At 43.4% G+C, this 24,190-nt stretch overlaps 1 protein-coding gene across 3 annotated transcripts in view; it reads left to right on the top strand.

Moving 5' to 3' along the window:
* The first annotated feature begins 310 nt into the window (after positions 1-310).
* STUM (stum, mechanosensory transduction mediator homolog) overlaps positions 311-24,190 on the top strand; it is a 51,108-nt gene continuing 27,228 nt past the window's right edge. For all 3 annotated transcript variants that reach the window (XM_054196696.1, XM_054196695.1, XM_054196694.1), the window contains exon 1: positions 311-564. In XM_054196696.1, coding sequence (XP_054052671.1) covers positions 378-564 — 187 coding nt within the window. In that variant the 5' untranslated portion in view covers positions 311-377. The remainder of the gene's footprint in view (positions 565-24,190) is intronic.

The raw sequence follows: 24,190 nt of genomic DNA, 5'->3' as shown, positions 1-24,190 counted from the left end.
GCCACCGCCCCGCTCCGTTTCGGACGAGCTGACCAAATTCGGTGCCGGCGCACAGACCGGGGCGGAGAGGGGACCTGACCTGTGTGAGGCGGCCGGGCAGAAGCCCTGACAGGAGGGGTGCGGTGGGGGCAGACAGCGTGTCCGTTAGCTCAGATCGCCTCAGGGGCATTTTTAACCGACACCCCGGCGCGAGCCGCAGCGCGCGGGCGGCTCGTGCCTGGTCTGACTGGGGGCGGTAACGGCGGCGACGGGAGGGGAGGGGTCCGCGCGCGCGGGGGCACCCGGGAGCGCGCTCAGGCGGGGCCGCGCGGCGGCAGCGCGCGCAACGGCAGCTGGGTGCCCGGAGGGGGCCACCGCCAGCATCGGCCGCGCCGGCCATGGATCCCTTCCCCAAAGAGGGCGAGGGCGCGGCGGCCGGGGAGCCCAGCCGGGGCGCTGCCCCCTCCAGCGGGGTGGTGGTGCAGGTGCGGGAGAAGAAGGGCCCCCTGCGCGCCGCCATCCCCTACATGCCGTTCCCCGTGGCTGTCATCTGCCTCTTCCTCAACACCTTCGTGCCGGGGCTGGGTAAGGAGCCGCGGAGCTCCGGGCGCAGCGGGAGGTGCTGCCGTACAGACGGGACCGGGGTGGGAGGTGGTACTGCGGGCGGCGGGACGCGCTGTCCCCACCTGCCGCTACTTTGCTGGGGGAGCCGGACCCCGCCGCAGCGGCAACTTTCCCCGACGGCGCCGCGGGAAGGAATGGAGGGAGGGAGGGAGGGAAGGAAGGAAGGCGGGAGGCAGCGAGCCTCTCCGCCGCGGCGGAAAGTTTTGCGGAGGGAGCGGGGAGCGGTGGCCGCCTCCGCCGCGGGGTCCCCGGGGGAGCGGGCCGGCAGGGAGCCGTGGAGCCAAGGGTCGCCCGTCCCCTCGGGGCAGCGCCGGGGCTCTGCCGCGGCCGACGTGCTTCGTGGAAGACGGGGTGACACGTTGTCCTCGGACAGCGGGCAGGGAGCGGCGCCCGGGGCGACTGCCTGTGTGTCCCCCCCCCGCGGCGGAGCTTGGCTGTGTGACCCGGCGAGGCAGAGACCGGTCTCTGGGGCTGAGCCCCCCTGCGCCTTCCCACCCTTCCCTTCACCTCAGTCGGGGCACGGCCCGGCGCTGGGAACGGTGTGATTTAAGGGAGGGGCTTCAGCTCCTGGGGCTTTCGCGAACTGTAGTTTTAGTGAGAGGACCAAGGCGCAGAGCGACCACATCTCTCACCAGCAAAGGCCAGCTGTCAGAGCCCAGCTCCCCCCATTCCCCAAGGGCTCCCCTGAAAAACACTGCTCCTGTACCGCTACACTTAAGGAACTCATATCCAAAGAAACCGTGGGAATTCAGTGTTTTTGGATTTGAAGTCCCTAGTGAGCGATTCGGGTAATGCATCCCTAAACTGTGGCTGTAATCCCTTCTGTATTTTCCTTTCCTCCTTTTTAATTAGGAAATATTTGCTTACTGCAGCTGGAGCTTAGAGTTTGAATACTACAAAGGCAGATGGAACCCCAAGACTAAATACAAGTATTCTAATTGCAAGAAAAACAATCACATTCAAAAAAAAAACTAAGCAAAAGCCATTAGTCCATACCTTGCATCTCTCATAGTCCATTCCTGGTCACCATTTCTGCTACTATGGCCACTGCAGGAGCCATCTTTGTGGCATAGGAGTATCTCCTAGCTTGCCCTGCTTTTAAAGAGCTACTGCCCTGCCCTTACCTGCTTTATATGTTTCAGGTGGCTTAATTCTTAAATGAATCTGAAATTCTTAAAGTTCTTCTGATTAAAGTATTACCTAAGTCTGAGTGGTATGCTGCATGCAACATGTACAAGCCATTGCTTTTCCAGTGTGTTTGCTCTGAACCTGCGGATGTACTCCAGAGGAAAACTTCCACCTTCTGAAATACCTCAGAATTTTCCTGTGGAAAGAATGGCATTGGTATACGTGCTTACAGATGTAATGCTGTGTGCTCAGGTGTCTTGATTTTGCAGCCCTCGTTTGCAGCCACCTGAAGAAAGAGGAGTGATGAATCAAACAGAAACTCTACAGTTGAGTGCTTTCATGGGTTTTTAGGTTATTGTTATTTAGTATTTAATTTCCCACCATCTTCAGAGAGAGGTGTTCAAAGCCAGAGCTTTCAAAGTGAGTGTAGTTTTCCATTGGAATTGAAGACACTACATTGTCACTGTAGGCATAAACGAAAAAAAATTACTTCCTATACCCTTTTCCTCATTTGAATGATCTTATACTTCATAGTATACTGTTTTTCACAGCACACTAGAAAACCCTCAGTGTTCTTCCATCATCCTAGGATCCCCATAAGCCATCCTCATGCCAGAATTGGCCTGAGGTGTCGTTATCTGCATGAAACTTTTCTCCGTCTGCTGCTGCAGGGCTGCTGGAGGTAGCCAGTGTTGTGCCTTCTCTCACATGGAAGGTATCAGTAAGGAATGCCAGCAGATAGTGCTTCCTTTCTAAAGGTGGGTGTGTAGGGCTCCCAGCCCTTGCTGGCTTGCAAGCTCGAGAGTCTGGACTTTGCAGCCATGTTGGTTGTGTTATCACTGACTGGCTGGACCAGCCCAAAATGGTTTCAATTCTATTTCGGTCTTTTAAGAGGCAGATGTTTTTCTTTGAAACTTGTTTTTGATGCACTGATTTCAGTGGTACTTTTTGGCTGTCTATGCCACTGTTCCTCCTGATCTTCTGTTGCAAAAGTAGCAAAACAAACAAACTACAAATTAAAATAAATCCTTCCATGTGGTGTTCTCACAGACTGGCAAAAAGCGTTGTTTTGGAGATGCATCCCAGACTCTCTATGCAAAGCCTACCACTTAGTCTGTACATAAATGAAGCTGCTAATATCCTATGCATTTAGATAGAAAATTTACTCTGAGATAATATACCCAAGTAGAATATAGATATTTACAATCTTAGCCATATCCTGTCGTGTATCCCATAGCCCACACACAAGGGGAAACAGGAGGAACGCAAATCTACTGGATCTACTGGCAGGAATAGCCGGGGTAAAAAGAGATCTTGTGTCATTGTTGCACTTCAGCCATCTTGATGAACCGACCAACACTTGTAAAATAAAGAATAGTTGGAGTGGTGTGAAGTATTCACATCTAGGATGTGAGCCTGTTCGCAGTGAAGTGAATGGCAAAATTCCCATCAATTCCTGTAGTCCAGATTTATAACATGTTAAAATGATGTTTCACAAGCTTGCTGTGTATTTTGCCTGCTTAGGTGGAGAGTGGGACTGTGTTTAGGTGGTAATGGAAGTTCTCTGTTTTTCAGTCCCTGAATTCATTCCTCGTCTGTTTTGCACGTAGTTGTCTTTCATGTGTAGACTCTGCAGTGCAATTGCAATGAAGGGTCAGAAGGCACCGGAATAGACAAGTAAATAGGCAACACCGAATAAACCAAGTGTTTCACTGCTTGGAGACCGGAGCTCTTGAAGTGTTCATTAGTCCCCAGTACTTCAGACCAATGATAACCGAATAGAACTTGAGCTCCAATGCAGGCTACCAAATACTCAGTTTCTCAACATCTGAAAGCCTCTATTTTTTTCAGTTACATTATCTTTCCTACGTTATGGAAGTCATCTATGAGGGTGAAATCTGAGAATTTTAAACATCCAGTTTATTTTTCCTTTATGCTATTTATGTTTTGTAGTAGTACTCTATTTGGACGGGAGAAGTAACACTTTCTCTTTTTTTATAGTCAGTGTATTTTTTTCAGTTGGTTAATTTCAGGTTTTTATGTAGTAACCCAGAACTGCAGGTTTTAAGATGCATTGTAAACTGGGTTTTAATTAGTCTTTTCATATACGTTACAAAAAACTCATAGGAAATTTTTCCTACCCAGGGGAATAAGGTAACTTTTGCCTTGCCAAAACTTAAAATTCAGACCAAATGCAACCTAAAAAAGCTTGATTAGCCCATCTACTTGTAATCTGTTTTGCAGAACAGCCTTGAAATTACACACTGCTTCCATTCATTGTTATAGGTGCAACCACTTTGAGAATTTTTCATGGTCTGATGTGGTCTTCTGCATCTGATGTGGGCGCAGGGCTGAGCTGTAGGGAAGGTGTTCCTGGCTCGGGTAGGAGCAGATAGTATGAAAGGGAGGAGAGGGAGCTGCTGTTCTCAGTGAGTGCTTACCAAAAGCCATCGTGCTGTTAGCTACCAGCGTTGCAGCTCTACCACAGGCACCCTATGTCACAGACACTGTAACCTCCCAGTTTGGCATAGGACTTCTGTAGCAGGCTCTGAGGCCACAGGGCCAAATCATGCTGAGATAAGCTCTGGAGAATGGAAGATGATGACACCAGCAGACATAAATTGGTGGTGTATCCTTTCTTTTTAGTTCCCACGGAATTGAGCAGTGTGCACCTCCAGCCGGTACGTGCTACAGATGGCAAGTGAGAGAAGGGGCTGGCCATGCCCTTTAGCTGGCAGACTGTGTTCTCTTGGAACTGCCGTGTGCCAGTCAGCGTGGGAGAAGTTCTGGCTCCCTGTCATTCCCTGAGCTGATACATGGGAATCTTGCCCTCCTTCCTACCCATTTTTCCTTCCCTCGACATCACGTGTGTGGGAGGGGGAAAACGAAAGGGGAGAACTTGAGGGAAATGTGAGAAGTGAGTGGAATTATCTGAAAGTATGAGGTATTCTCTAAGATTAATCCCTCCTGTCAGGGAGGGGGTGGACTTCTGGATCACAGCCTGAATTATACATGTATACTATTTTTATGCAGGGAGTAATTGAAACTAACATAAAATTATGTTAGTGCAAGATAGGAGAGCAGCCACCCATAAGCCATAAAATAGCCGGTGGAGAAGATCATGAGTGACAGGCTCTCACAGACAGCTGGAGAAGGAAGGGATGATTCCCAGCCTGCTGAACTTTTTTCTTCCCCAGTGTACAGCTCTCCTGTTCATGGGTATGTCAGCTCCGTATCACAAGTCTTCTGCCATCTGTTTATTCTGCTTCAGTCGTGAGAGTTCAAGGGCTAGACCTTCAGCTATGTAAATATGGTATTAATGCTGAAATTATAGAAGCCAAGCATCTGCAGACGGCTCTCATTAGAAGCCATGCTCTCTTCAGCAGAATGAGCTTTCCGAAGAGCTGAATAGAAGTACAGAACACAACACTCAGGAAAGTTGCACGGATGAGATCTGCATAAAATTATTGATACCCATTTTATTTTTGTTGTTGGAATGGTAAATAGATGCCTTAAGCAGACATCCATCACCTTCATTATTGAAACAAAGAATTTCAAGGAAAAAACCACATTTTCTCATCTACAGTAGGGCAAATATTGCAGAAAATAAATTGGGGCTTTCAAACACCTGTGCATTAAAATATCAAACTTGCTTTGGCATTTATGATCCTTTTTAATCATTTTTTTTCCTGTGGACATGCAAATCAATGAATCTGGGTGATTTACAGGCTCATTTGTGGAAAACAAAGGTTTTTCACATGTTTGTATGAATTTGTGAACTTCACTGATGGAATTCTTTAGCTAACATTACCTTTCAGCCTGGGATGTATGGTAGTCTGCAGAAACAAGCTATTTGTTCATGAGAGCATAATTAAACAAAGCAAACCTATTGTCAGTCAACATCACTCCATTGGGTTTTGTGTTTTCCACTGAAAAGATCAAGAAGTTCTTTATGGTAATTTCTTCATCTGTGTGTGCAAGGTGAGAAAGGAGACCTGCGATACAATGTGTGCATCCAGGTTACTGCTCCATTGCTGGTAGCAGTGGTATCAGATATTCCTCATGGTGAGGTAAAGTTGGGCAAGAGAACAACTGAATCTGCAGGTTTCTACTTCTCCTGTTCTTGTCCATATGGAGAAGGCCATTGATTTTCTACCCCCTCCCCCCGCCTTTTTTTTAAGCAGAGATTTAAGTGAGAAATAGAAGTGTCTTATATAATTTACTTGGCTGATCATATTGAACAGTCACTCGGCAATCTTGCCAGCACAGGGTAGTCTGGAGTATTTTTGTGCCATGAAGCGTCTGGACCATCTAGAATGACAAACAAGCTTGTAAAACTCAAAACTGCTTCGCGGATAATTTGTGATCAGAGTAAATGCCAAATTATTTCAAATTTGTAGCTCCTCAGTTGAGAAAATTCCCGACTGTGCATCTGATCAGCAAAAATAGGGTTCATAATAGGGTTTTATCTCTGCTGAGGGATCTGGTGTGGCCCCTCAGTTTTAATCCAGTGTCCAGTGGCATGCCCTGCTGTATTTTAGGAAGAAAGCTGCTTTCCGGCTGTATTTTATTAGCCCATACTTGCCTGAATACTTAATATATTATTCTTTTTCTTTCTGCCTTTCCTGTGTTTTACACTGGATCCCTTCCTTGATTTTATCCACATAGCCACTACAGTCACATATGTATGTGCTGTCTTTACTCATCATCCTCCCATGGCCCTTGCTTTACAAACGCAGTTACAAAAGCACAGCAATGCCTTGTTCTTGACTACAGTCTCTGTCACAGTCCAAATATTTAGTACTGTTTATGTCCTTTGGTTAGTTTTTGCTCTTCCCTAGTTGTAGTTCATAAAAGTCAGCTTTTGAGCTCTACTTGCACTTATAACAACTTTTTCGTTCATTTCACTGTCAAGCTGTGCTGCTGCTTTTGAATTGCTGTCAGTGCCAGACAAACTTAAACACAAACAAGTTTCTCTCCCCTCCCTCATGCCTTCTGTTTCCATCAAAATAGAAGACAAAAGAAATGGCCAGTGACGTTTTTGATCACTGCTGTCGATGAAGCAGTTCTGTGGAGGTGTTCATTACTTAATGAACACATAAGGAGACAGGGTTTGCTCAGCATTTTTCAGACTTGTTTGTCATTTAATGCAATTTGGACAGATGTACTTGAAGATTAAGAGTGAAGGTGGGAGCAGACAGTGGAGAAGAACTGTTAAACGGCCAAGCAAACCAACTGAATTTTAAGGAGTCTGGAAAGCTGTTCCAGACAAAGTGTGTGACGTGGAGAAAAAGGGAGAATCAAGCCCAGAAGGAGAAAAGTACATTCGCAGAGATTTGGTGAGAAGGCCAAAGAACTGGAATTTCTTGCCGCAAGAAGCAAGGAGTGAAAGGATTTGAAGACGGAAGTAACTTGCATGAGGACAGTGCTTTTGACGAGTGAATTTTGGCTAGTCTGGATTGCAGGGTGGAGGTGAATCGTTCTGCTCTGAATCAGTAGGTGTTGCAGAGATTTACAAACTCTTGAGAAAGCATCATTGCCTGCAGCAGTTCCCTGCCATTTTGTCTCTGTTCCACCACGAAAAGAGCATTGAGAGTTTGTGGAGCTGTTCAGGATAGTCAAGGGAGGAGCGGGAAGCAGCAATCCATGTTCCACCATGAAAAGAGCATTGAGAGTTTGTGGAGCTGTTCAGGTTAGTAAAGGGAGGAGCAGGAAGCAGCAACCAGGTGTCTCAGGCTCTTTCTTACCCATCAAATTGCATGCAGCACCCTGAACACAAACACATCCATAGGTGGCAGCAGCTGGCACAAAGCAGAAAGGTGAATTTTAGAATCTGTATACAATTTTTAATTTTGTGGAGAAACAAGTGATTGGATGGTAAAGGGATTCTAAAATAGTCCCTACATTTGTAAAAGGGACTGGAGTTTGCAATGGATTTATGAAAACTTTCATTCAGAGGTAACAACCTGGAAAGTAGAAAAGGAAAAGAGCTTTCTTTTCTTTTTTTCTATGAGATATAAAGTCAATCTGCCACGTAACATTCTGTCTTTGGACTTGTCTTCATTTTAGAGCTTTACAACTTTGAAGTTAGACAGTCGCAGCAGTACAGTAGATGTACATGAACTTGGTTGTAGCACTGTACAAAGATGGTGGTCAATAAAGATAGAACAGAACAGAATAGACTATTTTAGATGGAAGGCACCTACAGCAATCATCTAGTCCAACTGCCTGACCAAAAGTTAAAGCATGTTGTTAAGGGTGTTGATGCAAATGTCTCTTAAATGCTGACAGGCTCGGGGCATCGACCACCTCTCTAGGAAGCCTGCTCCAGAGTTTGACCACCCTCTCAGTAAAGAAATGCTTCCTAATGTCCAGTCTAAACCTCCCCTGACACAGCTTTGAACCATTCCCATGTGTCTTATCACTGGATGCCAGGGAGAAGAGATGACCACATCCCCCTTCACTGCTCCTCCTCAGGAAGCTTTAGAGAGTGATGGGGTTGCCCCTCAGCCTCCTTTTGTCCAATCTAGACAATTCCAAAGTCTTAGCTGCTCCTCATAGGACATGCCTCCCAGCCCATATCTGGAAGAAGGTAAAGCAGTTTAGAGTGTTGTGCCTATGTTCAGTACTTGGGATTTTGCTAGTATAAAGGTTTTGACATCTGGGAAAGCTTACTGTCATTTAAAAACATTATCTGTGCCTTACACAAATTCTGGACAGATTTTTGAAGTTACTGCTCCAGCAGCAAGGGAAGCAGAAGGGAATCCTCACCTCTGCTGCAGCTATTCCAGTTCACAGTCCAACACCTTATTTGAAACTGCAGTTAGAGCTCACTCGCCTTTCAGATGCTGGTCTGTGAACTGGAGCAGCTGTGGTGTGATGCACACATAAGGAAGCTGGTGTGGCAGCAGTATTCCTCAGCAGAGAGCTGGACTTAGCACCACACAGCAACCTTGGACATCACTGAATACAAGCCAGACCCAGGACGCGACAGCAGCGTGGGCCCAGCCTCACTTGAGAAAGAATTTGTGTTGACCGAGCTTGCTTTAGAGATCTCAGGAATGTGAAAGCTGGGTTTCCCTGGTTCTGCTGAAGAGTGGGAGCTTTTTCATCAAGTGAAGGAGTTAATCCCTCTTTCTCTTCCCACTTTTCCCAGGGTTTGTGAGCATTTATGTTAACTAGGAGCCCTAAAATGAAAACATGGTAAGAACTTGAGAAAAATCCCATGCCATTCTACCTAGTGATATTTTACTTGCTGATTTCTGATGTTATAAACTTAGTAGGTTTCATTGTGTGTAGAGTCAAGGAAAAAGTAAATAGATGGAACTTGAATATTTGATTTAAAAATACTCATTTCCACAGAATGCTTTCTGTCCATCTTACCACTTGGAAGCTGCTCTCACCCTCCTTCCTCCAGCAACTGCCTTATTATAAAGGCAGTTCAAAGCTCAGTTTTTCCATTACGATGGAGTTAGGGACCAAACAACTTCTGGTTAACTACTTGACAGCCCCTCAAAAGGCCTAGTAATGCAATCCTGACTCTCACAATATTTGGTATTTCCTTAGAACCCTGTCCCTTGAGACTCTTGATTAGATGAGACTCTCTGCTTTCAAGAAAAGAAAAAACCATAACTCTCATGGCTTTGGAGCGGGATTTGAAGATATGACCCTGTCTCAAAAAAAAAAAACCCAAAACTGGGTGGGGGGATGGAGGAGAGAAAGAATGAATTGCATTTAAAAAAAAAATAATCTCAGTTTTGGAGAACCCAATTCATGATTTTTTAGCACTGGAGAATATCAATATTATACTGAGCTTTTAAATTAAAAAAGTAGATAAATTGCTAAGTAATTTACAACTCTGCCAGACTAGACAAAACCACAGACAGTCATGTCTTTCAGCATATGATTATGAAATATCCAGATTAGTAAATATAAATGAGATGGTTGATGAAAGCTGATTGGTAATACACTAACTTAAGTTAAAAGCTCCAGTATAAGCATACCCAAAGGATATGCCCAGAGTGGATCATGGTCAAATCTTGTTAGAGGAAAGGGTGAATACAATCAATAGAGGAGCTGTTGGAAACATAATCCTGTTCACTGCAGGGATTCAGTCTGTACCGCATTTCTAACTTCAGTAATAATGCTTATACTTATACAACTGTGCAGGGGATGAAGGCTACCATCTTTGGGAATATGAACTTGAACATACGACAGATAATTATCCATCATCTCACCAGCTTGTCATTTATCTAGGCTGAACTCTCAGTTTGCCACAAGCACTGGTGAATATCCACACAAAACTCACAAATGAGTTTGTGGATAGTAATTTTGTTTCAGTTATGACAAAATCAAGTTTGTAAAGAATGCAAAGCCTAAATGGTCAAATTATTCTTGAAATTGTGTTGGGAAAAGTTTCAATTGAACTAAATAAGAATGTTGTTTTAAAAAGGTGTTTGTACATTTTGAGGTGTTAAAAGCCCTTGAAGAACTGAAATTTTAATGGAGGTTAATAAACTAGATTATAATGAGCCATTTTTACAAGTTTACTATGTTAAAAAGTTGAGTCATTTTACAAAGTATGAATCATAATATTTATGTGAAAATATTTAGCTGAAATGAAGTAAGTCCAATGATCACATTAGTATAACACTGTCCAGCTGAAAGAGTTTTGCTGGTTTAAGTTTAAAATACGTATTTATTTATATGCATATATCTATTACATATGCCCATATGGTGACGTGAGATCTTGGGTTTAAATGATTTCTTCCTTATGTAGGTAGAAAACTGTTTGTTGTATCTGTTTTTTAAGCACATTCGTAAAAGAATGGATTTTAGATTTCATAAATGGCTTTTGTTAATTCGCTATTTTTAAAATACTTGCAAGACCTCTTCTGTTGCCATGACAATTTGATTTCCATAAACATGCTTTTTTTGTGTGTGAATATCCATCATTATATTTGCTATGCTGTGTTGGGGAAAGGAGATGGCAACTTGACACCATAGAAATCACTATGCAGAGGGGCCCATATAGTCAAACCTCTTTCACTGACAGTGGTCAGGACTAGGTTCTTTATAGCAAGATGAAATAAGCTCTTGGATCAAGGTTTATGTATTTATACTCCCTGTAAATTAAAAGATTTTTTTTTTTTCATATCTTCTTGTAAACACCGTTGTGGAGTCAGGAAGCTCTAAGTTTCCTTTCCACTGAAAATTCCTTCCAAGAATCTGAAGACTAAATTCTAGCTAAAAGTACAGCTGCATCTCCTTGCGTCTACACAGACAAAGCAACTGCAAGGACATACAACTCTCGTTGCCCTGAAACCCCCTCTGGATTTTCCGTCCTAGTGGGAGGGGTTCACAAAGGATTTAGGACTGTGAGAAAGAACTGGTCACAAATTGAGACATTTGTGAGGTGTAGCCCAAAGAAAATCCCTTTCTATTGTGGGGTCAGCATGGTTCCCCATACCTTCCTTCTGTCTTTGTGAAATTATTGCAACAAATCAGACCTGTTTCTGAACTCATTTGCTCCAGACTGGTCATCAAGTAATCTGTTGAAAGAGTAAGTACATTGGTTTTGATGTAGTTAGACAATTTAGTTAGAGCAGAGTCTATGGATTCTAATGCTGCAGATTCTGCACCATTAAATTATCTCTCTTGATCTATTTAATTGTGAAAGCATTGCCAAATCTTCCTGTCCATATTGCAAGGATGATAATGGTCTCTGTGCTTTAGCTCTGCACCCAACAAACTGATTAATACCAGAGACAGCTTAGCAGGGGTTTTAGAAAACAAATACTATTTTTTTTTAAAACAATCTTTTGGACTCAGCATCACAAGATTTTTTCCTCCTACTGAAATTTCATTGTGGCTACAGAGAGCTGATGGGATGGTTCCTTTTCTCATGTAAAAGAAAGAACAGAGCACGGGAACTACAAACATTGGTAATTCTGAGTACAAAAATGCTCTCTTGTTTTCTCTTTTAAAAACCAGAAGGTCATTTTATACATTGACTTGCACCTGAGTGCTTATTTCACTCAGTCCTCTGCTCCTCCCACACATCCCACGAAACCAACATTGAAATGGATTCTCCTGGCAGTCCTTTGAAGCTGACTCCCTGAGGTAATCTAACTTTCATCTTGTTTACATTGATCAGCTGTACATGGTGACCTGATTTTTGTGCCCTGAGAGCTAGCCCCTTACATCACATACTGCCACAGAAGGCTAGTGTTCTTTCATACCCATGCTGCAGAGGTGTAGGTAGCTGCACAAGTGCAAGGCACAGCTTGAACCAAGCCATGAATGTGGATAGAAGAATGGGGAGGGCTCTGGGTCCAGCCATCAGCCATTCTGGGTCACCAACCCATCTTGATCCAAATAACTCCTTACGCACAAGGGTGCCAACATACAAATTCTCATTTCCATGACAGTTAAGCCTCAGTATTCCCACTTCGGATATTAGATTCAAGGCAACATAGTTAAAAATAGGATGTGTCTCCTTGTGCTGCGTGCAGCAGATACCTAGAAGAAACCTGTGGTGGTGCCAGGAATAGAGTTCAGACCGAGCATTAGTTCCCAGGAACCACTCTTGCTCAGCAATTACACAATGAATCCTCCTTTTGGTAAAGCTGTGGTGAATAAATAGTACCAACCCACCCTTAGGTATTATCAACACAAGGAAAAAACGATTTTTCTTATGTGTATTAACTGAAATGTGGTATATACGTGGTGCGATTGCAGATCTGGCCCATGTGCATATATGTTCTGCTGTCATATCAGTGTTTTCAATCCACTAGGCATTCTTTTGGTGCTCATTTACTCTCTGTGTGCCAAGGCAGAACTGTTCAGAGAGGATATTTCTAGTTGCATTGAGGACTCCAGGTCACATTGCTTGGAGCAACAAGCAGTCATTTGAACCACTGCAAAACAGGTACAAAGTGTAGCCATTGCAAGCTCAACCTGCTTGTCAGAACTGGGGATCCACAACCTGCAGAGCAATATGGTGTTGAGCCTCTAGAACCAGTTTGCCTCACCTCTGCTCACCATTTTTGCTTCTTATTGTAACATTTATGGGAAGAGTTCACAGTTTTATAGTACCTTAACAGTGCAAGGAGAATTGGGCTCAGATGTAAGGACTAATGTGAGCTGGTCCCTTGAGGTTGCTCCTGTGAATAAGTATTACTCACTGTGAAGAAGAGGTGTGTAACTGGGCTCTTACATGCACTTAAAACCAGAGAATATGCTTCCTAAGTTGTAGTATTAAGTAGGATACCCAATGAGAACTATATTTCCCAAATTAGACAGTAACCAAAGATAAAAATCTGAAGCTGTTACATCACAAAACTTACCCTGCTTTCTCCCTTACAAACATGGTTTTAAGTATTTATGACATTTCATCATATTCTAGCAAATGTTCTTCAGTATATTTTGCAAATGGAGTCATACCTAAATGACATGAGACCTTACTCTAGTGACTGTGATTTAAGTCTTTCCTGAGAAGTCCACTATTTACTGGTATGAGAAGTGCCAAGTAGGTTGAGCAGGGTGTTACTGCATTATTATTTCAGTAGCACTGTGAAGTGCAGACTACACTCAGGTCCTGTTATGATACAGAAATATGAAGGAAGAGTTATATCACACACTTAGGCTGTTTGCAATATGAATGGAGAAGTCAGAGGAATATCTGGGAAGTTGGTGGCACAACTGGCAAGGAATCTACATGGACTTCTTGCAATTTCGTGCCTCAAATCAGGCAGCCATACCTTAGTTTCCATTAATCTCTTCTAAGGAAACTGTTTTTGATGAACTACCTCCATCACTCTTGGACTTTGTCAGGAAGTGAGGTGTTGTCAGTGCCATGCATTAGTGAAAATGCAAGAAATAGGTAGGATGGACAAGGCAGTTGGTAGTTCGGATGTGCTAGTTACTCCCTCAGATGATCCTATACCTGTGAAAGCTACACACTATTTTGTACACTCAAGGGAGACTTCAGCGTGTTTTAGTTAGTATGTGGCAAAAAACCCAAAAACCCAAAGCCAAGCAAGCCTTTTTTTTTTGTAGCACAGATGCACCCTAGAGTTGCCATTTGAAAGAACACTGATTTGTACCGTGTCTTCTAGTTTAGTATTAACAGATACTTGCAGTAAGTACGCTCCACTGTATTCCTTCTCATTTACATCACATTTGTGTGCAACATGGGGTCTTACTGTGACCTTAAAACGTACTGTGTAGGTGACCATGGCACTGTACAGACAATAGAAAAAGAATGGGTCCTATCCCAGAAGCTTGTGAGAGAAATGTAACACCAAGAGTCAGATCAGAGTTAAAAGAAATCTTAATAAAAACACACAATACAGTGTAATGAAAAGAAAAATATTTCCTTGAGTTGTATGTTTAAAGGATGAGTTTTAAAGGCACAGTTGGGACTTGTTTCTTAGCAACAGGGCTCATCTGAACCATGCAAACACTGTCATGTTGGAAAAAGATACCCTCAAGAAGAAAGGCAATATGAAAGGAGCTAGAGACATCAAATTTAGATGTCTTCCTGCTGTTGCAGGAGAATTTTATCAGCATTGCATAGTCTTCACGCAATGACCAAGGTCATTTTGATAAACTGTAATGATCAGAACAGAGAACTTGTCTTTACTTGTCTTTCTCAAAAGGGAAGAATGGCAAAAATAACATTTAAAAAGACGTACATTGATATTACAGGGATACCATAAACCATAGTTTAGGTCCTGTCTTCCTCTGTATCCATAATAACATAGCTGTATTCTACAACGAGGACATAGGAGTCCTGCAGAACAAAGTCCTTGCTCTGTTGTACCTCATACTGTATGTTGATGTATACTAGATGTTTCAGAGGACAGTCTTTAATGCAATAACCTGCCTATAGCAAAAGCTCCTCCTAAAGGAGTTGATTAGCTATCTGATACACCAAAGCAGAAGATAATTTTTAGTAATATTATTTAGTCAAAATAGCTTAGTGGAAAGTGTTCTTTTTATTGGACGTCTACCTGTGCATCTGAGTTGGTTGCCATTATCATCTGTGGGAAGGAATTAGGAACTATCAGCGCGTGATTCATCTCTTCTCTAAAATAGGTTAAGTGAATCACACCCTCTGGAGCCTCTGTCTCTATATTTTTCTTTTTTGACTGCAAAGTGTAACTGGCTCAAATTAAGGAGACACCTCCCTTTCAGATACCTGAAGTTAGGTCAGATGAAAGCTACTGATTAACTGGTTTGCAAAGTAAGGCATTTGCTTTAATAGTTTCAAAATACATCATGCATTGCCCACACATCTTTTTGGATCTAGTCTTGTCCTTACAAGAACTCATAAGTAGGTCTGACCTCCATGCTGTTTCCTAATGCATATACATCTACCATGTCTCATGTAATTTGTATATTTTTGAAGCTTAGACCTCCTGATCTTTCTCATGAGTCCTCACATAAAAACCTTTAACTTCTGTAATTACTATCATTGCCCTTTCTCATAGCTCTTTGACAGCTCTTTTCCGAACTGTATGTGTACTGGGTGTTGATGAAAAGGTTTTGGCAGCAGAGGGCTGTAGGGGAGGGGGGACACCTCTGTGAAAACAGCTGCAAGAGACATGCATGGAGAGCCTATGCTGGAACAGGTACTTCTGACAAGAGCTGCAACTTGTAGAGAGCCCATGCTAGAGCACATTTGTCCCGAAGGACTGCAGTCCATGGAACGATCAACACCAGACCAGGGGAAAAGCATCAGGAGGAAGGAGTGGCAGAGAAGAACTGCTGTGAATTGACACCCCCCCTACCTTCCCCATCCATTTTGTACTGCTCACAGTGGGGCTGAGATAGAGGAATCAGGAATGAAAGAGTAAAGTTGAACCTGCAGGCAGGGGGAAAATAAGGGGAGGAGATAGTGTTTAATTTGTCTGTTTCCTCACTATCCAAACCTTTTTTTATTGGCAATAAATATTTTCGCTAAGTCCAGTCTGTTTTGCCTTTGACTGTAAATGTCTCTATCTTGACCTACAAACTTATTCATCTTATTTTTGCCTTCTGTCCTGTGGAGGGGAGTGAGAGCGCAGCTGGGCAGGTATCTGACAGCCCGCCAAAGTCAAACCACCACAGCACATCACTGATTTCTGTAATGCCATTATAACTTCTTCCGTAACATCCTTCCTCTAGTACAGTCTAAAATCTTGTTAGCTTTGCTGACTGTGGAACACCTGGAGCACTGTCACTACACTGCTCATGGTGATATTTAGATCCTTTTCTTGAAGGATGTACTGGATGTTCACAATGTTATTTCCTTTATGCATTATCTATGGTATAGAAAGTATGAAAGAGGTCCTTGCATGCTCCACATCAGTAGCATTGAGAGCTGCTGTATTTATTAATGGCATTGACAGATTAGCTCAGGTGAAACTTGGGAACTGGCTGCTGCCTCTCCTTGCTTGACCCCAGCCAGCCAGGATGACATCTGGCAGTAATCTCCTGTTATGATGATTAACATAGAAAGGTTTCCCTTCTCACTCTTTTGATTTCTGGGGCATTGACAACTCCATCAACAAACTTGATTGTGGCAGCTCAAGCAGTTACACCTGAAGTAAGAGTGTCTGTTCCATGCCCTAGCTGGAGATACACCACCTCACAGATGGCAAATAAAAACATCTATTAGTACCTCAAAGCCATGGTTAAGAAAGCTAAGTTTAAGTTTAGGAAAGTTTTGGTAAGACTTTGCACTGAGTCTGCTGGGGCAGATTCTCTTCTGTTGACTCTGATGTAGGTTTATATATATATCTATAGATATAATATATAAAGAGATTAATTGCCTGGCAGCTGGTCTTCAGCCTGTAAAACCTCATATAGTTGCACAGCATAAGCACTTGATAGTATGCTATTGGGCCAGTTCTGTTATCCTCAACTCATAAAAAACCCAGCACATATCAACACTGGTTAAACAGGAAGAAATATAAACTATGACAGCACAGGAAAGAGACTTTTCAGACAAACATTATTTAGTATCCTGTTGTATCCTCATTTTCTGGTACGTACTCGTAATCCTAATATGTATGTTTCATTTTCATTATAGCCAAAAGCCTTGGAGAGCAGTGAGGCTAAACTAGGAAAGCCAGAATTTGATCGAGTAACCTGACAGCTCTTTCACTATGGCCTCAGGCACGATTTAACCTGGAATTCCTTTATTTCAGTGGAAATTCGGTGACTTAAGTGTTTTCAAAAGTCTGTGCTTTAGCTTCTCTGCCTTCCTTCTTTTGTTCTTCAACAGAAGGAAGAGAATGCTGGCATACATAGTTACACAGACATGCACTGGGGTGTCATTAGTACTTATGAAATGCTAAGATAAAGAGAACTAGATGAAGTGCTGCTGTCGGTCAGTATGGACATTAGTAGAGAAATGACAGTATGTTCAAAGCAGAATAAGTAGAAAATATATGCAGAGTTATTTGCATATGTTAAAAAATATTGAAGAATTATAAATAGTTTAGGGCCAGACGTTTGAGAAGGATAAGAACTATGTTTGTGTTTTCTCCCTGCTGAGCAGTTTGGCTCTGCTGTTGATCTTCACTAATTGGAAAATAAAAAGCACTTTTCCAATAGACTTTTATTGTCTTAATCCCAGATTTAGAAATGCGATGTTTCACATGGATCCTGAGCATAGTACAGACTATGCCTGTTTTGTATTATTTCCACTCACTTTCCCACAGCACCACGCAGGTTCTGCTTTGTACAGAATTTGCTGCCGATGCGTCAGCAAATGCACTAGCACCTTCTCCTGATAATCCTTTCTTTCTTAAAGTATGCTGTGATTTAGGGACTTCCTAACCCCACAAGTTGTAATTGCATCCCTGTATTGTAGTAGCCTTTGACTGACCTTTCTTCTATGTGTATTTTGATCAGTATTAGTTCAATTAGTGAGGGGAGTTGATCACACTGCCTTAGTCTGCCCAATCCTCTTCCCACTCTCATCCCACCCCAAATCTGGTCTTGCTTTCTGTCAGATGGTCAAAAAAAGCACTGGTTCCATGTGACGTGCATTACTGCTAGCACATGCATCAGCTTGAAACGTGTTGCTGCCAGCCACGCTGTCTCTCAGGTCAGGCATGGCGGGCTTTGTGCAAAGCACCATTCCCATTTCCAAACATTCAGCCAAAAGACCAAACACAATCCTGATGGCAGCTCTTCACAGAATCTTCAGAGTTGGAAGGGACCTCTAGAGATCATCTAGTCCAACTCCCCTGCTAAAGCAGGATTACCTAGAGCACAGTACTCAGGTCTGCATCCAGGCGAGTCTTGAAAGTCTCCAGAGAAGGGGACTCCACAGCCTCCCTAGGCAGCCTGTTCCAGTGCTCTGTCACCCTCACCGTAAAGAAGTTTTTCCGTGTATTTGAACAGAACTTCCTATGTTCCAGCTTGTGCCCATTGCCCCTTGTCCTGTCACTGGGAACCATTGAAAAGAGCCTGGCTCTGTCCTCCTTAAACCCACCCTTTAGATACTTGTATGCCATAATAAGGTCTCCCCTCAGCCTTCTCTTCTCCAGGCTAAAGAGTCCCAGCTCTTTCAGCCTTTCCTCATAAGGGAGATGCTCCAGTCCCTCAATCATCTTAGTTGCCCTTCGCTGGACTCGCTCCAGCAGTTGCTTGTCCCTCTTGAACTGAGGAGCCCAAAACTGGACGCAGTTTGCCTCGTTCCCAGTTTGCCCAAAACTCTTGTTTGCCTCGTTCCCTCCAAGAACAGATGCGGGGTTACTGGCGAGCTTAAGCAGCGGTATTTGTTCTACCTCTGCAGGAGCAGGTTGGTTTTGAGGCTCTTTCTGGAAAGGACAGGGCGATCTGAGTGTTGGGCCCAAAACACTTGGGCCTTCTGCAACAGCTGAGAAGAGTACAGAGCAAGTTGTAAAGGCAAATGCAAAGATTCCTAAAGAGCCCTCGGCTGCCTCTAGTTTTTTGCAGGGGAATACATCAGGAACTGCCAGGGGAGCTCGAGGCACAGCTTGTTACTGCCTTTCTCTGCAGGGAGCTGCCGTAGGACAGTGGTTCCATTTGCAGAGCACAGCATCATCATTACAAGCTTGGCATCCTGCAGTAGTCCCTTCTGCTTAGATTATTGCACTGTCCTAATTGCCCTAGTAGGAGATAGAGACACATGGTCTGCTGTGGATGGTCCTGGAGCGTTGGTGGTCCTGTTCCAATCTGTCTCCAAGGAAAGCTTAGTAAGATGCAGCTGCTTTGTGATGTGGTCCTAATGCACTGACGTCTTTGGATTTTGATGGAACAGACATTTTTCCTCTAGAAAATACTAATTGTAAAATTTAAGGTAATTTTTCATGACTGCATCTGGTTAAACAAATGTTCCTTTGAATGACAATAACAGGCTTCTGCTATCAGATTGTTCTGTGTAGCACAGTCAGCTAAAAATACATGCTTTTTTTTTTTTCAGTGCAGGCACAATAAAAGATGGCAGAATAGCTCTAATGTGTCAGATTGCTGCCTTTGTACAATACTGTACTAGAAATCTTATTTTGTAAGATGTGAGGGAAGAAAAAATGCTATGTTTTTGTCATTAAATGAAAGAAAAATGAATTATTTTAGCTAGAAATGTGGGGTTATTTAATGCTTAAGTGTAGGAAGCTATAATGACTGTAGAAATACATTTCAGGCACCTGTAGGGATTATCATAGGAGAGTAAGGAGTTCCAAAGTAGAAAGAGAACATCGTGGTATATAGTGGTGTATCAGTGGTCCACTCTTTCAGAGAGCACACAGTAGCCCAAGCTTTTTTTGAGGGTGGGGGCAGGAGGGGGAAACACAAAGTCATCAGTTTGTGTTAGTGAACAGCTGTCTCTCTGCCACTACTGAATGACTTTGGGTAGAAGAAAGTATAGCCTTCTGTCATTGTGGTGGTTAGAACTGCAGATGTCTACATGTGTAAGAAAAGTATCTGACCCATTCGTTAGTCTTAAAAATTAAATAAATAAAATAATTCACACAACAGTGATTCAACTGATTTGGCCTTTGTAAATTCCTAATATGGGTGGGGACATCTGTTAATTACAGAAATAAATTGTTGCAACAAGTTACCTTGTGTCACACAAAGTACAACAGATCCTTAATTCAAGGGTAGGGGTTTTATGTTGCAGGTTATATAAGTGATAACAACAACAGATGTTCATCAGCTCCAAAAGTTAAGTCTTAGAGTGGAAAGCATTTTCTATGGTGTGTGAAGGAGAACTGTGGCTGGAGAGTAGGCTATAGCGACTGAAGTGAGGGTAAGGAAAGAAAAACATCAAACTTGTTGATGTGAGAGAGAAAAAGGAATAGTACTTAGGGTGACCTGAATGCACGGAAAAAGGAGAGGGAGGAATTAAATATGTAATTCTCCTCCTTTTCTGTTCTCTTGCAAGCCTGATTGATGGGAAGGTGGTTGGTGGTGTCATTGGTGAGAAACATTCACCACACAGGGAAACATAGTTTGACTTTGCGATTGTCAAGTTAAGACAAGAGGATGTTCAAGCAGAGATACCAGAAGGACGGGGCAGGACGTGGGAGAAGCGTCCTAAAGAGATGCAGGAGTTTGAGTCACTGGCACAGAGATGGAGATGGCACATGCAGGCTCGTGTGTGGATGAAATCTAAAGAAGGCATGGTATGGAGCGAACAGAAAACAGGGGGAAGGGAATTGCAGAGGCTCAGTCTGTGCCTCTGTGAAACAGGAAGAGAAACATAGAGTGAGAGATGTTGAGGACATGATAGGAGAAAGGCAGATGGCAAGATGTCAAAAAGCAGAGAGCCCCTAATGTACTCCAGAGCCAGGAGCCAGAAATGCTGCAGATGGAGCAGAGGTCCTGACACTTGCCCAGACTCTTTGCCCAAACCTTAGTGAGAACAGTTTCAGCAGAGAGGACAGAAGCTTCATTTGTAAGAGAGGAGAAAATTGAGGTGACATTGCAATGTTTCCAGGGCAGAGGGAGGAAGCTGGTTAGAGCAACTGGAGAGACAAGTGGAGCTGCAAGACTGACAGCTCTGTCAAGGTAGGAGACTTACAAGAGGCCTTTGGCTGTAGTGGGGTAAAGTATAGTTCTCACCTTAGTACCAGCTGTGCGGTCCATAAACTGAGCTCCCATCATAAAGTGAATGCTGATACGGTGAAGCCAGGCCAGAAGTGAGCTTAAACAACAATCAGCTGTGAGAAGCTGCAGGGTTACAGGAGCTGGATAACTAGTCTCCCAGCTGTACAGCTTCTGGGCACAAGGTGAGCCTGGACAGCCTGCCAGGATCACTGGGCATCATGGTCCTGCTCAGCTAGGGAGCAAGGAGAGCAACACCAGCTGCTGTACGGCGCAGAGCCTGGTCCTCCCATAGCAAAACAGACTTGCTAAAGAGTTAGTAAAGTGCGTATATGCATATAGGATCAATTTTCTACAATCAATTCTGCTTAAGTATGTATCCATGCAATTCAGGTTAGCCCTGATTGAGTTCACGTTTGAATTAGATTCATCAGCCTCACACACAGAGCAGCAGGCATAAGTTTGCCACGGTCTGTTACTATTGTTTAAGAGAACTGTCTTCCTGCTGTTTGCACTTCTGAATCACTGCCAAGATCAGGTTAGACCTGATGAGCCAAATTAATCCCCAGTGTAACTCTGTGGCAGTCAATGGATTTATGTCAGAGATGACTCTGGGCCCAATATAGATGTATTTTTTGGCAGTAGGAACAGAACGCTGACATAGAAATGAATAAAGGCTAGATGGATGGTCCCTCAGCTGAGCCTGCCCTTTCAAGATGTGTTTTCACTTTACACCCACACCTTCTTTCCAAGGAGGTGCGTTCCTCTGCCTTCCCTGCTGCTTGATCTGGAGTCCTGAACTGGAGGAGCCATGCGAGGCGCAAATGGTAGTCCTTGGTGGGTTGAATGTTAAGGAGCTTTTTGAGCTGCTCCACAGACTCTTGAGAGACAAAATATGTAAAACCAGTTCCTGAGAAGGTGTAGCAGGAGTAGCTTTGGGGATATTCAAGAACTGCAGTATGAGCTCTTTGGGACAGGGAGAATCTTCTGGGGCTCATACATTGCCTACCACAAAGAGGTCCTGGCCCTGGCTGGCACTCAAGTAGCAAATGCGAATTCCCTTTCCTCTGCAGAACTGGTACCTGTCAAAAAACAGCCCTGTTTAGAAAATACTGTGGAAAACTGGGTAAGAACTGACTGTAGTGAATTCCAGTTGGTCAAACTGGAGGACACACAAAACCAGAGAAACAATGTATTTGTGTAGGTTGTGAAGTCTTGTGTTGCAAGGTCAGTGCAGGGTGTCAGGGTTGGTCCCCTGCCCCCAGTCTAATGGCTTCTCTGTAAAGCAGGAAAGGACATTTAAAAGTCTGAATCTCATCTCAGCTGCACCCTTTAACATTTAGATAAGTGCTTCCAGCAGCCTCGCATAGGAGAGACGAACTATTTTGCTGTTGTTCCTAACTTTATCGTAACCTATTCAACATGAGAATTATAAAAAAAAAGAATGACAGGCAGGATGAAACTATGATAATTTCCAGTTTCTTTTTGTATAACACTTTCTGTGGTACATCTCACTCCATATAAATCTTCCCTAACCCCTGAAGAATGGTGTCCTTAAATCATTGTATAATAGAGGTATTACTTTTCATATTTCACTCAGAATAATTACATGCTGTATTGTGATGTTCAGAACTGTGCTCTTGTGATATCTACAAACAAATGCATATGCATTTTTATCTAATGCTGAACAGTAGCTAGATGGCAGATACCGGTAAAGGGAAAATCTGCCCTGTAAAGGAAATAAGTGTAAATTGGACACTATTTCCTGCAAATTGGGAATGCAAGAACTCCTAGAGATTGTGGTGTGCAGGAGGTATTCAGATGAAAAGACCACCTGTAAAATCCCGCAAGCACACTTACATGGCTGTGCAGTGGCCCAGGCTTTGCTGGACACGTCTTGGCTGTCCAAGAGGCGTTAACTGTTTGTGGGTAACCTGGCTCCTGAAGATGATGTGAAGTATTCATCTATGTTTCTGATCTGCTCAATTAAGCTGTGGTGTTTCCTTTAGCTTTGCTTTCAGACAAAAGAGGACTAGACCCTGCAGAAATGATGATTTTATCCAAGTAAATATTTCTTTTACTTTAGAAGAAAGACTACACTTCTATTAAAGGACTAATTTCCCATAGTACAAAGGCATCTCCCCTCTGAGGCTGGCTGAGCTGTTTGATATGAGCACAGATGTGCTCAAAGGGGCAACATCAAAGTCGAGGGGGGGGATCTGTTGACCTGAAGTTCACCAGTTTTGGCATGATCAGCAACTCACAAGCATGGTTTCTGCTCAGGTGTACTGATTGCTATGAGAGTAATTACACCTGATGTTTAAGAACCAGAACAGCTCTTCAAAAATAAATTAAAAAGTCATGAAGTGCTCTGTGTTCAAGAGCTGTTAGTCATGTAATGGCAAGAGGATGTGGCTCTGGGAGAGAAACTGAGACAGATCAGTTAAGCCTTGCATAGAATAGATAAAGTTACAGAAATATTATAGAATAGCTGAGGTTGGAAGAGACTTCTGGGAGTCATCTAGTCCTTCCTTCAAGTGGGTTAAATTAGAGTAGTGCTCAGGTCCTTGTCCACAATATCACAGGATACTTGCTGACGCAGATACAGTGCAGTAGCCTCCACAGTCTCCACATTCTCTCCACCCTAATAAGAAACTTTCCTTTTAGAAAACTATGCTACCCGGGCTGAATTCATTTGTCTTGGCTGGTGCTCATATTCACAGAATCTGTAAAGTCATGGGTCACTCCAGCCTGCTCTATTTATGGAGCCTGTGCTGGGGTGATGTCAGACATAAAGTACCACAGCTCATTTCTCCACTGCCAGCAAAGACTTGCTTTTGTTGGTCTGCCTGGGGCCTTTCCCTGGGGAGCTGAGAAGGCTCTGGAAGGCTCCGGATCCTCTCCCCATCTTTCCCATAGGAGAAAGAGTGTAGACAGCAGGTCATGTGTAGAAGCTCACTCTGGCTATGTGCTTCACCTCTACAATTACAGCACCCACTGTAATTACGCTCCTCGCCAAAGAGAGCGTGGGTTGGTTGCAACCCAGCTCTGTGTGGATCCGTGTCCTCCTCATCCCACACTGCTCTTCTATAGAATCGGTCGTGTTTGAATCTCCTGTTGAGGGATGTTAGTGTGGGAAATCTCGGTTAAAATGGATACAAGTTAAGCTGCAGAAAATGTTCCCTACGGTTTTGTTGAATAGGATAAGACAGCTTTATATTCTCCATTAGGTAAACTGTCATGAAATGAGATTTTTGTTTGTCATCTGTCTGAATCACCTGAAGGTACCAGAGCCAAACTTAGAGTGTAAAGCATCATCTCCTAAATATTTCAGATGTTGTGTACGTGCAACTTTGCAGTGGCTTTAGTAGGAAAAGTGCTTTAAGAA

This window comes from Rissa tridactyla, chromosome 3 (genome assembly GCF_028500815.1).
Source record: "Rissa tridactyla isolate bRisTri1 chromosome 3, bRisTri1.patW.cur.20221130, whole genome shotgun sequence".
NCBI classification, from domain to species: domain Eukaryota; kingdom Metazoa; phylum Chordata; class Aves; order Charadriiformes; family Laridae; genus Rissa; species Rissa tridactyla.
This window is presented reverse-complemented; position numbering and strand designations above follow the sequence as displayed.